At 35.3% G+C, this 18,298-nt stretch overlaps 1 protein-coding gene across 35 annotated transcripts in view; it reads left to right on the top strand.

The window, feature by feature from the left end:
- The window catches only part of PTPRD (protein tyrosine phosphatase receptor type D), a 1,865,527-nt gene that overhangs the window by 1,782,135 nt on the left and 65,094 nt on the right, over positions 1 to 18,298 (top strand). For all 35 annotated transcript variants that reach the window (XM_072959433.1, XM_072959445.1, XM_072959436.1 and 32 more), the window contains one exon: positions 12,543 to 12,666. In XM_072959433.1, coding sequence (XP_072815534.1) covers positions 12,543 to 12,666 — 124 coding nt within the window. The remainder of the gene's footprint in view (positions 1 to 12,542; positions 12,667 to 18,298) is intronic.

Consider the following 18,298-nt stretch of genomic DNA (forward strand, 5'->3'; position numbering starts at 1 on the left):
AGTTTCTAATAACATTTTCTTGCCCCAAATTGTCTGGAAAATTCTTAATACCTTTTGCTTTTCATCAGAAATCCTAGTCTATGAATTATATTTGTAAAACAATTCTCCATGAAGCTCTATCCTGAAGACCATCAAGTATAATTTTGCCATTCCTTTTTTATTATTCACTTTAATTTGAAGCAGGCAATATATAGCTAGAAACTAAAACATTAGGATTAAAAGGTATCACTTCCATCATTCCTGTACAGCATTGTCTTTGGGAACTACGAATGAATTTTTTCTTCTTTTCTGCATTGAGTTGTATCCAGGAAAATGTTGAAGCACTTTAAAAAGGAGAGTAATTTTTTAAATCTGGGCTTTTAATTCTATAGATCTTATAGTTGTATCTTCTTTTTTGAACTCATTTCAAAGAGTCGTTAGTCACACAAATTAATTAAAATAGCTTATCTGCATACTAGAGATCACATAGCACTGTTCTACTGAGTCGAGAAAGAATCCAGTGTTGTTTTGTTGTTACTGTTTTTGTCATTTTAAGTCAATACTAAATTAGGATAAGTTAAATATACATCTAGGAGTAAATGGTATTCTCTAGAAATAAACTAACTCATCCTTAGTGCCAAGATATAAAAATACTTTTCAAAAGGCAGCCTCACCTCACCTAATATGACTGAATGGTATACTAGAGAGTATTGTTTGTCCTTTCTGCTTCTCTGCATATCAGTTCTAATAATGTAAATAAAGACATTATTACTTGAGGTAATTTTCTGTATGTTACATATGTTATAATCAGAATTTCTTATCAAACCTTTAGACAACATTTACAGATGATGCAACTTTTTCACTTATTTGGAGGAAAAAACTTAACTATATGCAAAAATACTTGATTGAAACACTTTTTGATGCCTTCAATAAATGCTGTATGTTTATAAATTATATATCTTTCTATTCATAAGGGTGGGGAATTCCCACATCCATTCATTATTAGCCCTGAAAGCCTTGAAAAACCTCCTATTTCAATCCTTCAGACTCTAATGGTGGCCTCGATCAGAGGTACTTTTATAGGGAAAGATTTAGGAAGTTTTGATAATCAGTTAAATAAAGAGAGAAAATGAAGGCACAAACCTGACACTGGGTTGACATTAGCAAACAGACCCAAGTATATGACCTGCCAAAGCTAACTGGGGAAAAGAGAAAGCTAGCACCCTGGGTTCTGTTTCCCAGACTTTGCTCATCACTGTACTTTGATCCCTTCCTCACATTTCAGTTTTTAAAGCATCATTGGATTCAACTAAACTCATACACTTCTCTTTGAAGCAAGTACTCATTATATCAATCGCAGGCCTCTTCTAATTGTGTAAAATATAGCCCTTCCCAATTATGCCAACATGGGTCTTTTTCAAATGGATACATATTAATTTACCATTTTCAAATGGGGAGAGAGAATATGAATTAATGAGAATTTTTAAAAGGTTTCATTAGTGACACAGTGTATTTAAAGTGATGACAGGGAATAACCTACAACCAAGAATACTCTGCCCAGCAAGGCTCTCAGATTTGATGGAAAAACCAAAAGCTTTATGGACAAGCCAAAGCTCAAAGAATTTGGCCCCAAAAAATTAGATTTCCAACAAATGTTAAAGGAGCTTCTCTAGGTGAAAAAGAGAAGGCCACTAATTATAAACAAGAAAATTATGGAAGGGAAAAACTCACCAAAAAGGGAAATACACGGTAAACGTAGGAAATCATCCACATACAAAGCCAGCAGGGAGGTTAAAAGGCAAAAGAGGCAAAGTCATCTATATCCACCATAAGCAATTAAGGATATACAAAACAATTAGATGTAAAATATGGTATCAAAATAGTAATCATGAAGGGAGGAGACTACAAATACAGAGTATTTAAAATGCATTTGGAGTTAAAAGAGATCAGCAACTTAAAACAATCATGTATGTACATACAGTTATACAAAACCTCACGGAAACTGCAAACACAAAATCTGTAACAGATATACACACAAAAAAGAAAACATACTCAAATGTAACTAAAGATAGTTATCAAATCACAAGAGAACAAAAATGGGGGAAAAAGACCTACAAAAATGAATCCAAAAACAATTAACAAACTGTTAGTAAGAATATACATATTGATAATTACTTTAAATGTAAACAGATTAAATGCTCCAATAAAAGGACACAGATTGGCTGAATGAATACAAAAACAAGAACCATATATATTATGCCTACAAGAGACTCACTTCAGATCTAGAGACACATATATACTGAAAGTGAGAGGATGGAAAAAGATATTCCACATAAATGGAAATAAAAAGAAAGCTGGAGTAGTAATATTTATACCAGACAAAATAGACTTTAAAACAAACTCTGTTACAAGAGACAAAGGACACTACATAATGTTTAAGGGATCAATCCAAGAGGAAGACAAACTATTCTAAATATGTATGCACCTAACATAGGAACACCTAAATACGTAAGGCAAATATCAGTGGACATGAAAGGAGAAATTAACAGTAACACAATAATAGTATGGAACTTGAACACCCCACTTACATCAATGGATAGATTGTCCAGTGAAGAAACACAGGCCTTAAAGGACACATTAGAACAAATGGACTTAATTGATATTTTTAAAGCACTCCACCCAAAAACAGCAGAATACACATTCTTTTCAAGTGCATATGCAACATTCTTTAGGATAGATCACATATTGGCCCACAAAGTAAGCCTCAGCAAAATTAAGAAAACTAAAATTGTATCAAGTATCTTTTCTGACCACACTATGAGAACAGAAACTACAAGGAAAAAAATGTAAAAAGCACAAACACATGGAGAGTCTAAACAATATGCTACTAAACAATCAAAGGATCACTGAAGAAATCTAAGAGGAAATAAAAAAATACAGACAAAATGAAAATACAACAATCCAAAACCTATGGGGACACAGCAAAAACAGTTCTAACAGAGAAGTTTATAGCAATACAAGCTTACCTCAGGAAACAAGGAAAATCTTAAATAAACAACCTTACTTTACACATAAAGCAACTAGACAAAGAATAAGCAAAACCTAAAGTGAGTGGAAGGAAACAGATCATCAAGATCAGATCAGTAATAAATAAAATTGAGACTAAGAAAACAGGAAAGATCAATGAAAAAGCTGGTTCTTTGAGAAGATAAACAAAATTAATAAACTTCTACCCAGACTCATGAAGAAAAAGAAAGGAGAGGATCCAAACCAATACAATAAGAAATGAAATCGAAGTCATAGCTGACACCACAGAAATACAAAGGATCATTAGGAGACTACTATGAGCAACTATATGGCAATGAAATGGACAATCTAGAAGAAATGGATAAATTCTTAGAAAGGTACAATCTCCCAAAACTGAACCAGGAAGAAACAGACAATATAAGTAGGCCAATTACCAGTACTGAAATTGAATCAGTAATTTAAAAACTCCCAACAAACAAAAGGCCAGGACTAGATGGCTTCACAGGTGAATTCTACCAAACATTTAGAGAAGAGTTAACACCTACCCTGCTGGAACTATTCCAAAACATTGCAGAGGAAGGAACACTTCCAAACTCATTCTATGAGGCCACCATCACCCTAATACCAAAACCAGATAAAGATATCACACAAAAAAGAAAATTGCAGGCCAGTATCACTGATGAACATAGATACAAAAATACTCAAAATATTAAAAATAAAAATAAAAACTAGCAAACTGTATCCAACAATACATTAAAAGTCTCATGTACCATAATCAAGTGGGTATGCAGGAATACAAGGATTTTTCAATATCTGCAAGTCAGTCAACGTGATACACCACATTAACAAATTGAAGAATAAAAACCATATGATTATCTCCATAGTTGCAGAAAATGTGTCTAATAAAATTCAGCATTCATTTATGATAAAAACTCTCCAGAAAGTGAGCATAGAGGTGACACATAATGAAGGCCATATATATGACAAACCCACAGTTAACATACTTAACAGCAAAAAGCTGAAAGCATTCCCACTAAGATCAGGAACTAAACAAGAATGCCTACTGTTGCCACTTTTATTCAACATAGTTCTGGAAGTCCTAGCTACAGCAGTCAGAGAAGAAAATTAAATAAAAGCAATCCACACTGGAAAGGAAGCAGTAAAACTGTCACTCTTTGCAGTGACATAGAAAAATCCTAAAGCTCAGTAAAAATGAATTCAGTAGAATTTCAGGGTACAAAATTAACAGACAGAACTCTATCACATTCATATATGCTAGCAAAATATCAGAAATAAAAATTAATATGAAATATTAATAAAAATTAAAAATTAATATACAGTATTAATAAGTAAAAATAGTAAAATTAAAATCCCATTTAGCATCACATCAAAAGAATAAAATACCTAGGAATAAATGCACCTTAGAAGGCAAAAGACCTGTACTCTGAAAAATAAAGATGCTGATGAAAGACACAAACAGATGGAAAGATATACTCTGTTCTTGGATTTCTTAAGTGATCATAATGCACAAGGCAATCACAGATTCAATGCAAGACATACCAAATTACCAGTGTTATTTTTTTTTTTACAGAACTGAAACAAAGTTTTAAATTTTTTATGAAAACACAAAGGAACCTAAACAGCCAAAACAATCTTCAGAAAGAACAGAATTGGAGGAATCATGCTGACTTCAGAGTATACTTACACTGCAAAGATGCAGTAATCAAAACAGTATCGTACTGGCACAGAAACAGACAGATAGATCAATTGAAGAGAATAGAAAGCCCAGAAATAAACCAAGACTTATGGTCAATTACTCTACAGCAAAGGAGACAAAAACATACAGTGGAGAAAAGACAGTCTCTTCAGTAAGTGGCACTGGGAAAACTGGACAGCTACATGTAAAAGAATGAAATTAGGTCATTCTCTAACACCATATAAACTGATTAAAGACCTAAAAGTAAGACCACATACTATAAAACTCCTAGAGGAAAACATTAGCAGTATACTCTGACATAAATCACAGCAACATTTTTTTTTTTTGGATCTGCCTCCTAGAGTAATAGAAACAAAAGCAAAAATAAATAAATGGGACCTAATTCAACTTAAAAGCATTTGGACAGCAAAGAAAACCATTAACAAAAAAGAACCTATGGAATGGGAAAAAATGTTTGCAAATGATGTGACCAATGTTTTAATTTCCATAATATACAAACAGCTCATACAGCTCAGTATCTAAAACAACCCACCCAATCAAAAACTAAATAGACTTTTCTCCAAGAAGACATCCAGTTGGCCAACAGGCACGTGAAAAGATGCTCAACATCTCTAATTATTAGAGAAATGCAAATCAAAACTAGAGTGAGGTACCATCTCACACTGGTCAGAATATTAAGCCAAAGAGAGAAGACAAATTTCATACTATGTCACTTATATGTGGGATCTAAAAAAAAGTATACAACTGATTTACAGAACAGGAATAGACTCACAGACATAGAAAATGTATGGTTACCAAAATGGAAATGGAAAGGGAGGGTGGTAAATTGGGAATATGAGGTTAACAAATACTACTCTATATAAAATAAATAACCAAGAACCTATGGTACAGCACAGGGAGCTATAGTCGTATCTTATAATAACATATACTGGGAAATAATCTAAAAAAGAACATATATGTATAACTGAGTATCTTTGCTTTGCAACTGAATCATTATAAATCAACTACACTTAAATTTTAGAAAAGGAAAAAAATACCAGAACAACAACAAAAATATTTTAAAAATATATAAAAGCTTCATTGCAAAAACAGTTAATAGCAGATTGCGCTTCTAAACCTCAGAAAGGACTTGAGAATATCTGGAGGCGCACCACAGAGGACCAAATGAACCTCCTGATGGGGAACTATGTGGAAAGATACTATTTTTCCTGAGGTTAAGGTCACTGAAAGTTCAATTCCCTGTATAAATGATGCTTAGTCTGACCCATAGTTTGGCTAGTCAAGTAGCTGGTCTATTCCTTCTATATAATAAAATTTTAGTTGTTTTAAAACACACAGAAACAGGATATATCTTTTTTGGTGGTTTCTCTTTGCTGAGTTTCTAAAGCGAATATTTTGACGTTTCTCTCTTATTGGAATGAGAGGTGGACACAGAGCAACTTGTATGGTGTTTTCCACATGTGAATTATACTTTTCTTCTGGATAGAGAAGTTGAAATTTTGCAGAAACATATTAAAGGACTTTGCTTTAAAATGATGACTTACAGCTTTGTCAAAAAAGGTCACTCTCATACCAAGATGTAATTTTACTCAATGACTGTAATCTGATGTGCAAATTTATGAGCACTTTTTTGTTCTGAATTTAGAATTACAGACAAGAATCTTTGTAGAGATTTTTGTTCCCAGCTTTCCCAGTGTGTTTCAGGAGAACATCTGAAAGACCTGTGTGAAACAGTCAAGGAATCTTCTTCAACTTGCCCAGAGAGGAAGCACAACTTGGTGGCTAGGCACTCAGACAGGGGCCCAAATACCTCACCCCAAATCCAGCTTCTCTACCTAGTAGCTGTCTAACCCTGATAAAGAAATTTAACTTTTCTACACCTCAGTTTCCTCATCCACAGAATTGTGGTAATAACGGTAACTCCTTCCAAGGTCTTTGTGAAGATAAAATGAGTTAATGTATGTGAAGCACAAGCAAAATACAGTTAATGTTGTATGTTAGTTATTGTATAAAATTTTAATTCTAGCTTTTTATCAAGAATATAGGACAAAATTACAAATCCATGTCAAATGTAGCTTATGTTTTCATGTTCCTGATTTTTTCTTTCTTTCTGCTTACCTATTTTAAGGAAAAGTTAGTTGATTAAAGAAAAAAATTAGAACTTTCATCAAGTTAAAGAATACATAAATGCAAAAGATTTGATATTAGCAAGTGTTTACTTGAAGCCCTCCCTTTCTTTAAGTTACAAGGAGACTTTCCTTTCATTTTGTCACTTTTTTCCTAGTAAGACAAAGCCAATGTGTTGAAGATCTGTTAGCATATGAATGATTGAGTCAAAAGCTTTTAGGAGGAGCAAGGGAAGTGTGTCATGTGCTAAGTGTGCAGCTAGGTAAGCAGTCCACAATGCTTGGGCGTCTTGGTAAAGTTTTAGATGTGATATAGGGTTCATCCAGTACATCTCCAAGGGCTTTGTTGCTTGGGGAAACAAAGTAAATATGATGAAGTAGCATTCTTGTTTATGAATTCTGTGACAATGTAATGTCCACATTTCATATAACTTAGTAAAAAGTCTGTTAATTTCAGTTCAATAAATCTCACTTGCTTTATTTCTTGCAAAGTTCTCCTCAGGGGAGGCTGAAGAGGACCTGGTCAGGATTCAGGCTCAAGAGGGTAGAATTTTGGATTGACTGCTAGGAAGGAGGGGGTATTCCACTGAATGTTGTTTAGATAAAGAGAGACAGAAAGATGAGTGGAGATATGAGAGGCAAGCTCAGGAAAACCAAGTACTAACAGCAGGAAATAATGAATCCATTAGGAATAAGGGTGCTTATTTCAACAAACTGCTTTATATAAAATTAGGATGGCCTTAGCTTAATTTTATAACAGGAAGATACATAATCATGATGGACTGGCCAAAAATATAAAGTTGAATTGGAAATCAACTTCTCTGTCACTCAAGACTTGTGTTGCTCTTTGTCCATGTTGGCCCTTTCATTCTTGAGAAGACCTCAAGAGAAGCCAGAAATCAAAGAGGCAAAGCAGCTGTCATAATTAGCACTAAGAAAAGCCTAAGCATTGGGTTTTGAATATTAGGGTCTTATTCATCCATGATATCTTTGCCTCATTAACATGGATAATTGAAATTTGATTTTTCTAGTTTTTTTTTAAATATAAGTTATCTTTTTAAACCTCATCTACTTTCAGAAGTTAAAATTCTGTACTGAGTTTACTGCTCTCAGCATTCTGACAAGCACCAAAGTAATGACCTAAGCTGTGTATTGTTAAACGTTCAGTCAGACAGATAGATACAGATGGATGAGTATGTGTTGCACAAAGACAAGTCAGCATTATTTAATCAATGTTTGTTTGATCCCAGTAAAAAGAGTATAAATGTAAGCCGCATCCCATCTGCTTTATCATCCATGCGAAGCCAACCTCATTTTTAAAACTTGGTTTCTTATGTAATTGCCCCAGAATGACAGTGTTGGGCTGCACCCTGCAGGCCTACAAGGCCTGTACTTGCCCAGCTTCAAAACCGAAGAAACTGACCAGAGTCAGCGACACTGACATCAGTAAATTTATATAAGTGCTTCATATTTTTTTTTTACATCAATTAAACAGAGCTCATCCACAAACCAATCTTGGCTAGGCCATTTGGAGGCAGAAACATGTCATATTTATAAGATGCACATAGACATTTATCTATATAGAACAGAGACCTGACAGTTTTCCTGCTACAGTTTAAATAGCCACTCCTCCTTTTTTTTTTTTTTAACTTCACTCTCAAGGATCAATGATTCAAGTTCCTGAGAGCCTAGGTAGATCATTTCTATCCCAAAGGCACATGAAGAGAATAGCAATTCCTTCTAGAAAGCTAACTTTCTCTTATGGTATATACAAAAACCAGTTTTAGAATGTCAACAGTCTCAACCTGGACATTTTCAGGGATTTTTTTTTTTTTCCGTTTCTAAATAGCCACTTCACTTTGAACAAATAACAGCAATAGACCAGTAATACATCATTCACCCACATCCACATGGCTCACTTTTAGAGGAACATCAACCAGCATTCAAGTTAACCTTCGCCTAGGCTGTTAGCTCAGCCTCCGTGGCCTTTCTTACTATAAAAAGCACGGGCCAGCCCACAGCTGCAGCCACTTCTTTTCCACCTGTAATGGCGGCCAGTATCTCCACAACAGCCTTAGGGGTGTCTGAGAGTCCTCCATACTCTTGGCAGGCCCTGTTCATCTAGGACGGCCACCACAGGGCCCCGCACACTAATGGAAGGCCACCCCAGGATTTCCCCAGCAACTTTTGGGATCAGCCCTGGAACTTTCAGGCCCCACATTAGTGGACGGCCTCCACAACTTTCCACTCCCCAACCTTATTTTCGCGACCTCTCAGCGCTCACGGAACTTTCCTCAGCTTCCTGGCTGCTCCGCCAGTTGCTGGGCCGCACCCGCAGACTCACCAGGCCTGTGCTCGCCCAGCTCTAAGACAGAAGAAAAAGCCCAGCTTCAGCGACAGAGACAATCAACTGTTTAACGGACGGGGGCACTTACACGTCTGAAGCAAGGTCCATGAGCAGCTCCCCACTGCAGGCCGACAGCGACAGCAGACAGAGGGCAGAACATGGCGGCAGGCTTCAGGCTTCACTACTAAGGGGCGGGGGGGCGGGGGGGAGGTTACTAGTTATAGGCGGAACTGACGTCAGGTTGGCTCGTTGGTTACCAGGGAAACCGGCAGAGGGGCACGCCCCTCACTGCCCCTTTGATAACAACAATCACCAGTTGGGACAGGGCAAGTGGGTAGGAAGGTCAGTCATGTGAGTAGGTATAGGTGAAGGAGGCAGGGGATGTACAGAGAGCTAGAGCACAGCCATCTTGGTTGGCCTGCTCATACACACAGGATAATCAGTTCAGAAGAAATACTTGGACTGATCAGAGAAAGGATATTGAAACGTGTTTCATAGGTTGGGCTTCTTCATTTTGCCGTGGCCTTCTGGAGGTGAAGTGGCAGCTTGGCTTAGTAATTATCAGCTGTTCATCATCAGTGGGCTTTGAAATCACCCAAACCCGGGCTTGAGGGTAAATGCGTGAATCTAGCTGTATGAGCAAATTACTTAACTATCAAAATGCCTGCTGCAGAGAAAGCCCTCAGTAAAATTTAGTAAATTAACCTTTCTTTACTTCAGTTTCCTTGTCAACAAAATGGAGGAAACACCACCTACCTCCTAACATTTGTGAAAATTAAACAGGATACTTGGCAGCTGTCATTATAATTATTCTATTACCTACAGGTCTTCATCTCAAGGGTCACACTTTAAACCCAAACATATTAACTTATGTAACATACAACTCATGTTTCCATTACTGGTTTTTAAACTCTTCTATGTAGGTTTCAAATATATGATGCAGAGGGCTGCAAATATGTGACAAGAATGGAAATAAACAGGAGTTAAAAATGCCTTTGAGTTGATACATACAATTTCATTAGTCTAAACGCATGCCATTTATACAGGTGTGAGTGATCGTAATCTGAGTAACAAGGCTATCAGAGGGAGTAAGACCTTCCACCACATGACTGTATATCAGTGAGCGTAGGAACTTCTTGGGATATTTTAGAGAATGATGTATAAGAAGCTTATGTACTCAGCAATGCTCATCAGTGTAAAGTGGAATATCCATGGTAGTTGTACTTTCAGGATTACATACTTAATTACTAAGCCATATGATGAATGTTAAAAGTATGCAACTTTTGATACACTGCACACTGCAGTTTCCATAGTCTGTTCTCTATCTCCCATGTTATATGAAGGAATTACTCCATAAATTTTCTTTATGAACTTTTCTCAGCAACATCTATTCATCACTCCAATTCATTTAAAAAACATTTGTTGAACCATTTATTGAGCCATCTTTGTAGGTGCAAAGATGACTAAACATGTCTAGGTAGGACGGTGGCTAAGGACTTCAGAATTTAAGCTGAAGGTCACTCAGAGACAGTGGAAGTTCTTAAACAGGATCCTGACCTGTCCAGGACTGTGCTGTAGAATGTCTGCTTTGGTATGAAGAGTGGATTGAAGTGAGCATTCAGAGAAGGGATTCCAATCAGACTTCAGATACTGAAAGACTGGATTTCAGGAATGGTAGATTTGAGGCAGATCTGAGAATTTTTAAAGGCAGGGCTTGGTCACTGAATGAAGCGGCTTTGTGTGGGGAAGGCATAAGGTTGACTTGAGGGCTGCCACCGGGGCATCTGAATGCTTTAACTCCCTTTAGCTCATGGCAAACTTGGTGAGAAATGCATTCTGATGATGAGCTTCCCCGGAAGAGCAAACTAGAAAGACCCCTAATTACATTATTCTTTAGACTCTAAGGCATGGCTAATTATTTTGCTGAATGCTGTTCAATGACTGACTAGTTTATATATAGATTAGAAGAGGCTAAGACAAGAAAAGGGGTTTTATAATCCTTATTAAATTAGAGGCTGCAATGTATACTGTTGAGAATTTTAGAATGTTTGGAGGCCATTCCTGACTGTTAATAGGCTTGATTCTTTACACTTGTGTTTTACTATCATGCCGAACTCTATCCATTTTAACACAAAATGTGTGCATCCTTAATATTTTAACAGCTGTGGGATATATTTTACTTTCAAGTTCTACATACACATAACAGCATGGAAAGTATCCAGTATCAAAAATAATGCTAAAATTTACCTTTTAAAGAATTTCACCAGTATATAAACCTAATTTATCATTAATTATTTCTGAAAATGTATTTTGATCATTTAAAATCAAGTTTGTGTAGTGACTGAACTCATGTTTCTGAACTGAATACCATGAAATTATGTCTTTAAAAAGTGTCAGTATCAAAAGAAATATTTTGATTTCCGTAACATTGCAGGACATTTTAACAGTTACCCCAGAGTTTTAATCTAAGTCTGAATTTAGTCTCAAAATAATGGTTCTGCCTTAACTATTAAGTAATTTGTATATTTTTTATATCTGAAATATTTATTTTAGATTACTGAACAACTTTGGCTGAACTAAAGCATCAAGGCATTATAAATCAGAAAAAATAAGATTAAAATAAAAGCAAACTTTGTAAACATAGCACATAATGATCAATTAAACAGTGCTTAGATTCCATCTGCATTAGACTAGACATTAATATTCTAAGATGATTATTATTAGATTTAACTAACCTCTCTTTTTTACTGTTATTCTTAACTGTTTGAATTGTACAAATTGCCTTGTGATAGTGGGCATAGCATGTTACAGAGAAACAGACACGATTTTAAGTTGCCATCAACATGTAAGCCTGTAGGTGAAGAGACAATATAAAAGCCCGTGCCCAGTGAATCCAGTGAATGACCAGTCAACTTAAACAGTGAGGTTAGGTCCAGATAGGAAAGAATAAGAAGAGTAATCAAGATAAAAATAATGTCCACAGAATGGGAAGGAATATTGAACCAAGATAACTTGCAAACTACAGCAGCTGAGAAGGAAATGGAAAAGTAAAAATAATAATAATAACAATAATAAAAATCCTGCCTTTCCACTATTAACAGAACATCTATATTGATTTTTTTTTCCCATTTGAATCAATGCTGGTGACTATTACTGTTTTTTCCTATGATTAATCATTTCATCTTATGCTGGTTATATTAGTGTTCAGCTTCACAGCTAGAATCATCTTGATGAAGTGTAGCTACAGAATTTTCTTTTTAAATCATGTTTGTTACTGGTGATAAATGCCTATAATCTGATGTTATTCAGTATTGATTTTGTGTGTGGTGCTGTTCTTCTTTTAAAGTCTATTGACCCTGGCCAGCAGTTCACATGGGAGCATTCAAACTTGGAAGTAAACAAACCAAAGAATAGATATGCAAATGTAATTGCATATGATCATTCCCGAGTCCTCCTATCAGCAATAGAAGGTAAGAAAATGCAGATGTTATTTATACCTTTATTTTCATGGGTTTAAATATATGTGTGAATATATAGTTTTAACTGGGTGTTCAGCCATCTGTGAAAACAGTTACTTAAGGTTTATGTACTGCTTGTTCTAACTCTGTCTTTATCATACAAATATACCAGTACTCGAGCACACGATGTTCCTGATACCTAAAACATGGGCATCCCTCATTACTTTCTTGCCTCTGCCCCAAATGAAAAATTTGATAACATATTTGATGTTTATATAAGGGAAGCAGATTGAGGCTGCCCATTTTACTGATGGCTGCTGACAGTTATGAATAAACAGGTGATTGTCAGAAGATGCCTGTAGACTGTTAATTAAAAATGATGAAGGGCTCGTTTGTAAATAAACCTGGATAACCACTAGGGACAATCAGCAGGTTAGGAGTTGGTGATGTGGTGATTAATAAAAATCAAGCACACTGGAAATGTGTGGTTCATCTAATGTGTGGACTGCTTGGTAATCTCTCTCACAAGTGTAGTAAGGAATTTATTCCAGAAGGAATAATTTCTCCTATAAGATGAGGATTAATTCTCAAATACCTAACTCCTCTGAGGGATGCATGAGAATATTATCCATTCATCCCTTTCCAATAATAAATCCTTCTCACATGGCATATTAAAAACACTTAAGACTCATGTTCAGCACTCAGCATTTCGGTGGTCTTTTTCACCATGGTAGTACATTGGATTGCTGTCCTTAGAAAGTAGTTTATAATGTCACTTAAATCCTTCCCTCCATCATAACAGCTAACATGGACCACCAACGGCCACATACCACATTCATCCTCATTTGCATCCCAAAGACCTTTGTGCCTCTTTCATACTTAAATGTTCACTGCTTACCCTCTTCCAGATGTTTTATAAAACATTAAGTAATACCAGCTTCAGACCCAGTCCTTTTTAGAACATTACAGTTGAAACATTTTTGTCTATAGTCGTTCAAGTATCTTTCCCTTTTTTCTGCTTCCAAAATCTATGATGATCACCACTTCATCTCATAACTTTGAACAAGTCCTACCTGCCTCCCTAGTGTCCAAAGTTAATTTGAAAGTGAGAATCTGCTTAAAAGCTTTCCCAGTCAGCACCAAAGGCAACAACACATTGAATTCCAGTTTCAGAGGAACAAGAACTACCTTTCAGCATTTGAGCAAGCCCATACCTCAGTCCCTTATTCTCAAAATGGTACTACATGGCATAGATAGATTCTGTAAAATTCTTACAATGGATTGTACTTTTCATGTTGGAAAATGTTATAATCCCCTTTTGAGGCAATTAAAGATACTGGTTTTCCAGGATTAAACCTCTTTCCATACTGAAAAAAATTGATCAGGTTTATCAAAGTGTCACCAATGCAAGTTCAAGCAAGATAGTGTCAAACAGGTCACTGCTTCTTTTCAGGTCCTGTTAGAAACTCTAAAGAGTATATGTGGATGATTAGCATATAGGGTTTACATTTTATCTCCCATTTTAAAATGCAAAAGTATTTCCCATTTTTAAAAGTTTTAAAAAATTAATAACAATTTCTTGTCTCAAGTCTTTTAAATCATCTCCATAGTAAGTAAGAAACTAAACCAAGTCACAAATAGAGGACAAAAATCATTTTTGCCATTAGTGAGCCAAGGTAAATTAAAGAAGTAAAATAGATGAGTATCAGTTGAGAGCCCAATGGGCATGATCGGACTGGAGAACTTGTCAGTCTGCCTTTGCTGTACTGTAGCATTGCTTCTACTCAGAATTAGGTCATTGAATACTACCATTCCCTGTACTTTTGCCCACTTTGTCATTTTTTTCCTTAACCTGTTATTTTCCGCCATCTTGACAGTAAAATGTTGGACAAAGACTATTCTTCCTCGTACCTTTATAATGATATCTGGAAACTACGTACATTTCATTCCTGTGCTACTTCTACAGTATAAAAGCCAAAGCATTTGAATCAGATTAAAACCTGCTTTTTTACAGCTCTGTGCCCACAAATATACCCTAAATCTAGAGCTGACCTAGAAACCAAAAGTTTTTCAATTTTAAGTGTTATGCAAAAGGTTAGAAGCATTTAATTGAAGTTTATGGGCTATACAGAGAGCTTTAATCTAGATTACAACCGTGAACAGCACTTTATCTTAGACTAAGCCCTAGCCAGCAGATATTTAAGGGAAAAGCAATCATGCTATATCTTAAGCACAGAAAAGATAATGCCAGCAACTGGAACCACAGAAGCACTAACTGAAGCTTTTCCTATAAAAGGAGCTTTGATAACAGAGACAGATTTTTAAAGTATATTAAAATGTTAAGTGAATTCATGCACAATGTATAAAATTTAATGCGCTTGTTTTGGGTTCCACCTTTAGTGATAACATTTACAGGACTGCGGCTGAATATTTTATTTGGGGCTTTTTTGTTGTTTTTCTCTCAGTGGTTCTGAACACATACTGCTTTGCAGACTGACCTGACAACATTAAAGAAAAAACTGGGAGTTGTGACAGTGACTCGTGTTGTCTTTATCTTGGTTGAATAGAGCAAAACTTTGACCATACTTCCATGAGACATGACAAGGGGAAAACTTTAAAGAATCAGTAATTGTGTATGGGCAAGCAACGTGCTTACTGAACTCTTTGAAAACAGTGACACTTATGATGTGTTTCCAAATTATAATTATTTTATATATGCTGAGAAAAATTCAGAATAAATTCACGAGAGTCCTAATTACAAAATACTCATAATTTTTGAAATAGAGGGTAAGCAGTTTAAAAACACAATTGAAGTTTTAATCAATCCACTTACTTTTGGGGTCCCCTCCATGTTTCAGCAGTTCTTAAGAGAAAATAGTAATTCCTGAAAAAGAAAGGTGATAGAATTCATTTCAATTATTTAGGATAAATAGTGTCAAATAAAGACTAAATGGAATGTAATATTGATATGTGCACAAAAATAATAGATAGTTATATGCTTCATATTATAAAATCCAAAGTTATCCAGAAAGTATAGTTTTACTAACATAGGAAAAGATAAATGGACAAGCCAAAAGACAAAGAACAAGGAAATCTGGGCGTGGGTCATAGCTCTGTCACTATTTATGTAACCTTGACTTCTCTATCAATTTTCCCAGTGCTAATGTCTTTTACTTTTGACTCCTCCAAGAGTTAGCTCAATGTAGTTTGCATATCAGTTATCTTATTTATTGTACCCACAGTTTGATGGAGTGTAAGTATGTTATGATATAGATAGGTATCCATGTTTGGAGACGAGAATTCTGAAGCTCAGACAGAATCAGCCCTGAGTCTCACAGTGTAAGAGGTGTAAAATTACTATAGCTTGAGTTAGAATTGAGCTCTTCTGATTCCACCATCCAGGCTTCTGTAAGCCCACATCACGCACATCGCTTTCCTAGTGATACAGGATATCACAGTAACCAAGTAACTTAGCATAGAGCCAAACACCCAGCCTTATCTTTTTGCCTAAAAATTCCATTTTATCATTTGGTATTAACTTATGGGTAACACAAACTTCAAATTTAGTATTTTGTTTCCTTTTTCTATGGCCTAACTATTCTGAGGCAGTGACACAAAATGGGGAATTATCAGTTATCCCAATGAATCAGAGTCCTACAATTGTAGTAGGTTACATCTATCCCTGAGAGGTGATCTACTTAGCTCAAAAACCTTTTTATGTATCTTCAACTTCATATAAACTCAGGAATATCAATTAGTGGCAGATTATTTATTGTCTTATCATTTGTAATGATCAAAATTTCAATCTAATTATTACAGTCCTGGATACAAAAGGTTTTATATTTTTTTCCCTAAAATATAATTAGTCTTCCCTTCTGCCAATATTATGTTTCTATTAGTAGGATTATAATTAACATTTCATTTTAAAAGCCATGTTGATGTGGAATTTTTTTGAAATCACTGGCCTACGTATAAAGCAAAATTTATAACCTTTCTTTTAAATTCAACAACAAAGGCAAGATATTATGATAGACATGACTATCTTGGTGTTTACTATGTGTTGGGCATCATGTCATAGATTTGATATACAGTGTATGAAATCATGTACAGATTTTTTATAGTGTTCAGAGCTACCTCAAAAGCTAGTTGTTGTCCAGTTTTATAGATGAGGAAACTGTTAAACTTTTAAAAGTGAAGTAATTTGTTTATAATCATTAGCTAGCAACTGGCAGAGCCAAAAATTCTAATATATGAGTTAGTTGGACTCAAGACAGCTGTTCTCTCCATTAGGTCACTTGGGACTTTTTAGCCACCTTTGAATCATAATGGCCATGCCTAAACATGTCGCAACTAAATTCAAAAGCAGTGCCTTTTTGGCTGGGAAAACTGTCTAGGAATTTTGAAATATACATTTTGAAACACTTATGATATATATCTTAGAGCCAGAGGACTTCAATTGTGTTCTTAGACTTCAGTCAAAGTGAATTTTTCCAAAGAATAAGTGACATATAAATGGCTTTCAGGTGGATTTCTCTGTTTGTTAAATATTACTTTTTGAGATGTTTTAGGAAGAGGATAAAAATAAGAAGACAGAAGACTAGAAACTAAATCCCAGTTTAAGCAGCTATGTGACCTTGGGCATGTCACTTAACCCTGTGGGGGAGCTGGATCCTTTTGAGAATCTGGTGAACATTTTAAACCCCATTTGCAAACAAAAGGCACCTACACAGTTTATTTGTACACTAATTTCAGATAATTCTTGGATATACAATCTCTTTGCAAGTCCATTCTTCAGGGACCCTGACTTAGTGCCTTTTGTTCTAGTCTTCCTAAAATAAGAATGTGTAAGACCCTTCCTTCTCTTTCTAAAATTCCAAAGGTTGATTCTAAATCCAGAGATCATAGATAAATATTAAATCTTACACGTTAAGAGATTAACTCTTTCGAGGGGGAAAAACACATTTAATCCAGAGGGTTAACCCAGATAGAACTGTTCATTAGTATGTCTCTCTCCTACCAAGCCAGGTTTAAAAGGTTTTATCTGAGAGAGTTAGAAATGACAAAGAGTAAAGAACTTCATGCCATATGCATTTTTTAACACTAGTGCTTGTTAATCTGATAAAAGAAGCTTCATAAAATATGGGTTTATTTTCTTCCAGTTTGGGAGGAATACATTTAGTTTTAAAACAAAAATACGTTTATTCTTCATCTTTTTAATGGGTACCTTCCTACAAGGGCCTATATGTTTTCAAGAATTTCTTTCCTATTAAAAGCATCATAGGCTCTTCTTGCTTCCAAAGAGCTTGTTTGGGCCAGTTACTGTGCCTCAGTTTCCTCACCCGTGTAAGAGAACTAATAATACTAACTATCTTCTAGAATTAGTAATAGGACTTAATGAATTAATGCATGTAAAACCTTTCAACAAGTGCTTGGCACAAAGAAAATGCCTAATAAATATTGGGACCTATGAAAGTTATTATTGCTATGAAGAATTTTATTACTCCTGTCAATAGGTCCTTTTATACACAGATGGAATTTCTTTTGTATATGATCCATGGAAAAATTAATAATATCCAAATGAGAAAGCTGCATAGATTTGGAATGCTCTTTGAAGCAAAAGAAAATATTGGTGCTTGATAAATGA

This window comes from Vicugna pacos, chromosome 4, assembly GCF_048564905.1.
Source record: "Vicugna pacos chromosome 4, VicPac4, whole genome shotgun sequence".
Taxonomy (NCBI): domain Eukaryota; kingdom Metazoa; phylum Chordata; class Mammalia; order Artiodactyla; family Camelidae; genus Vicugna; species Vicugna pacos.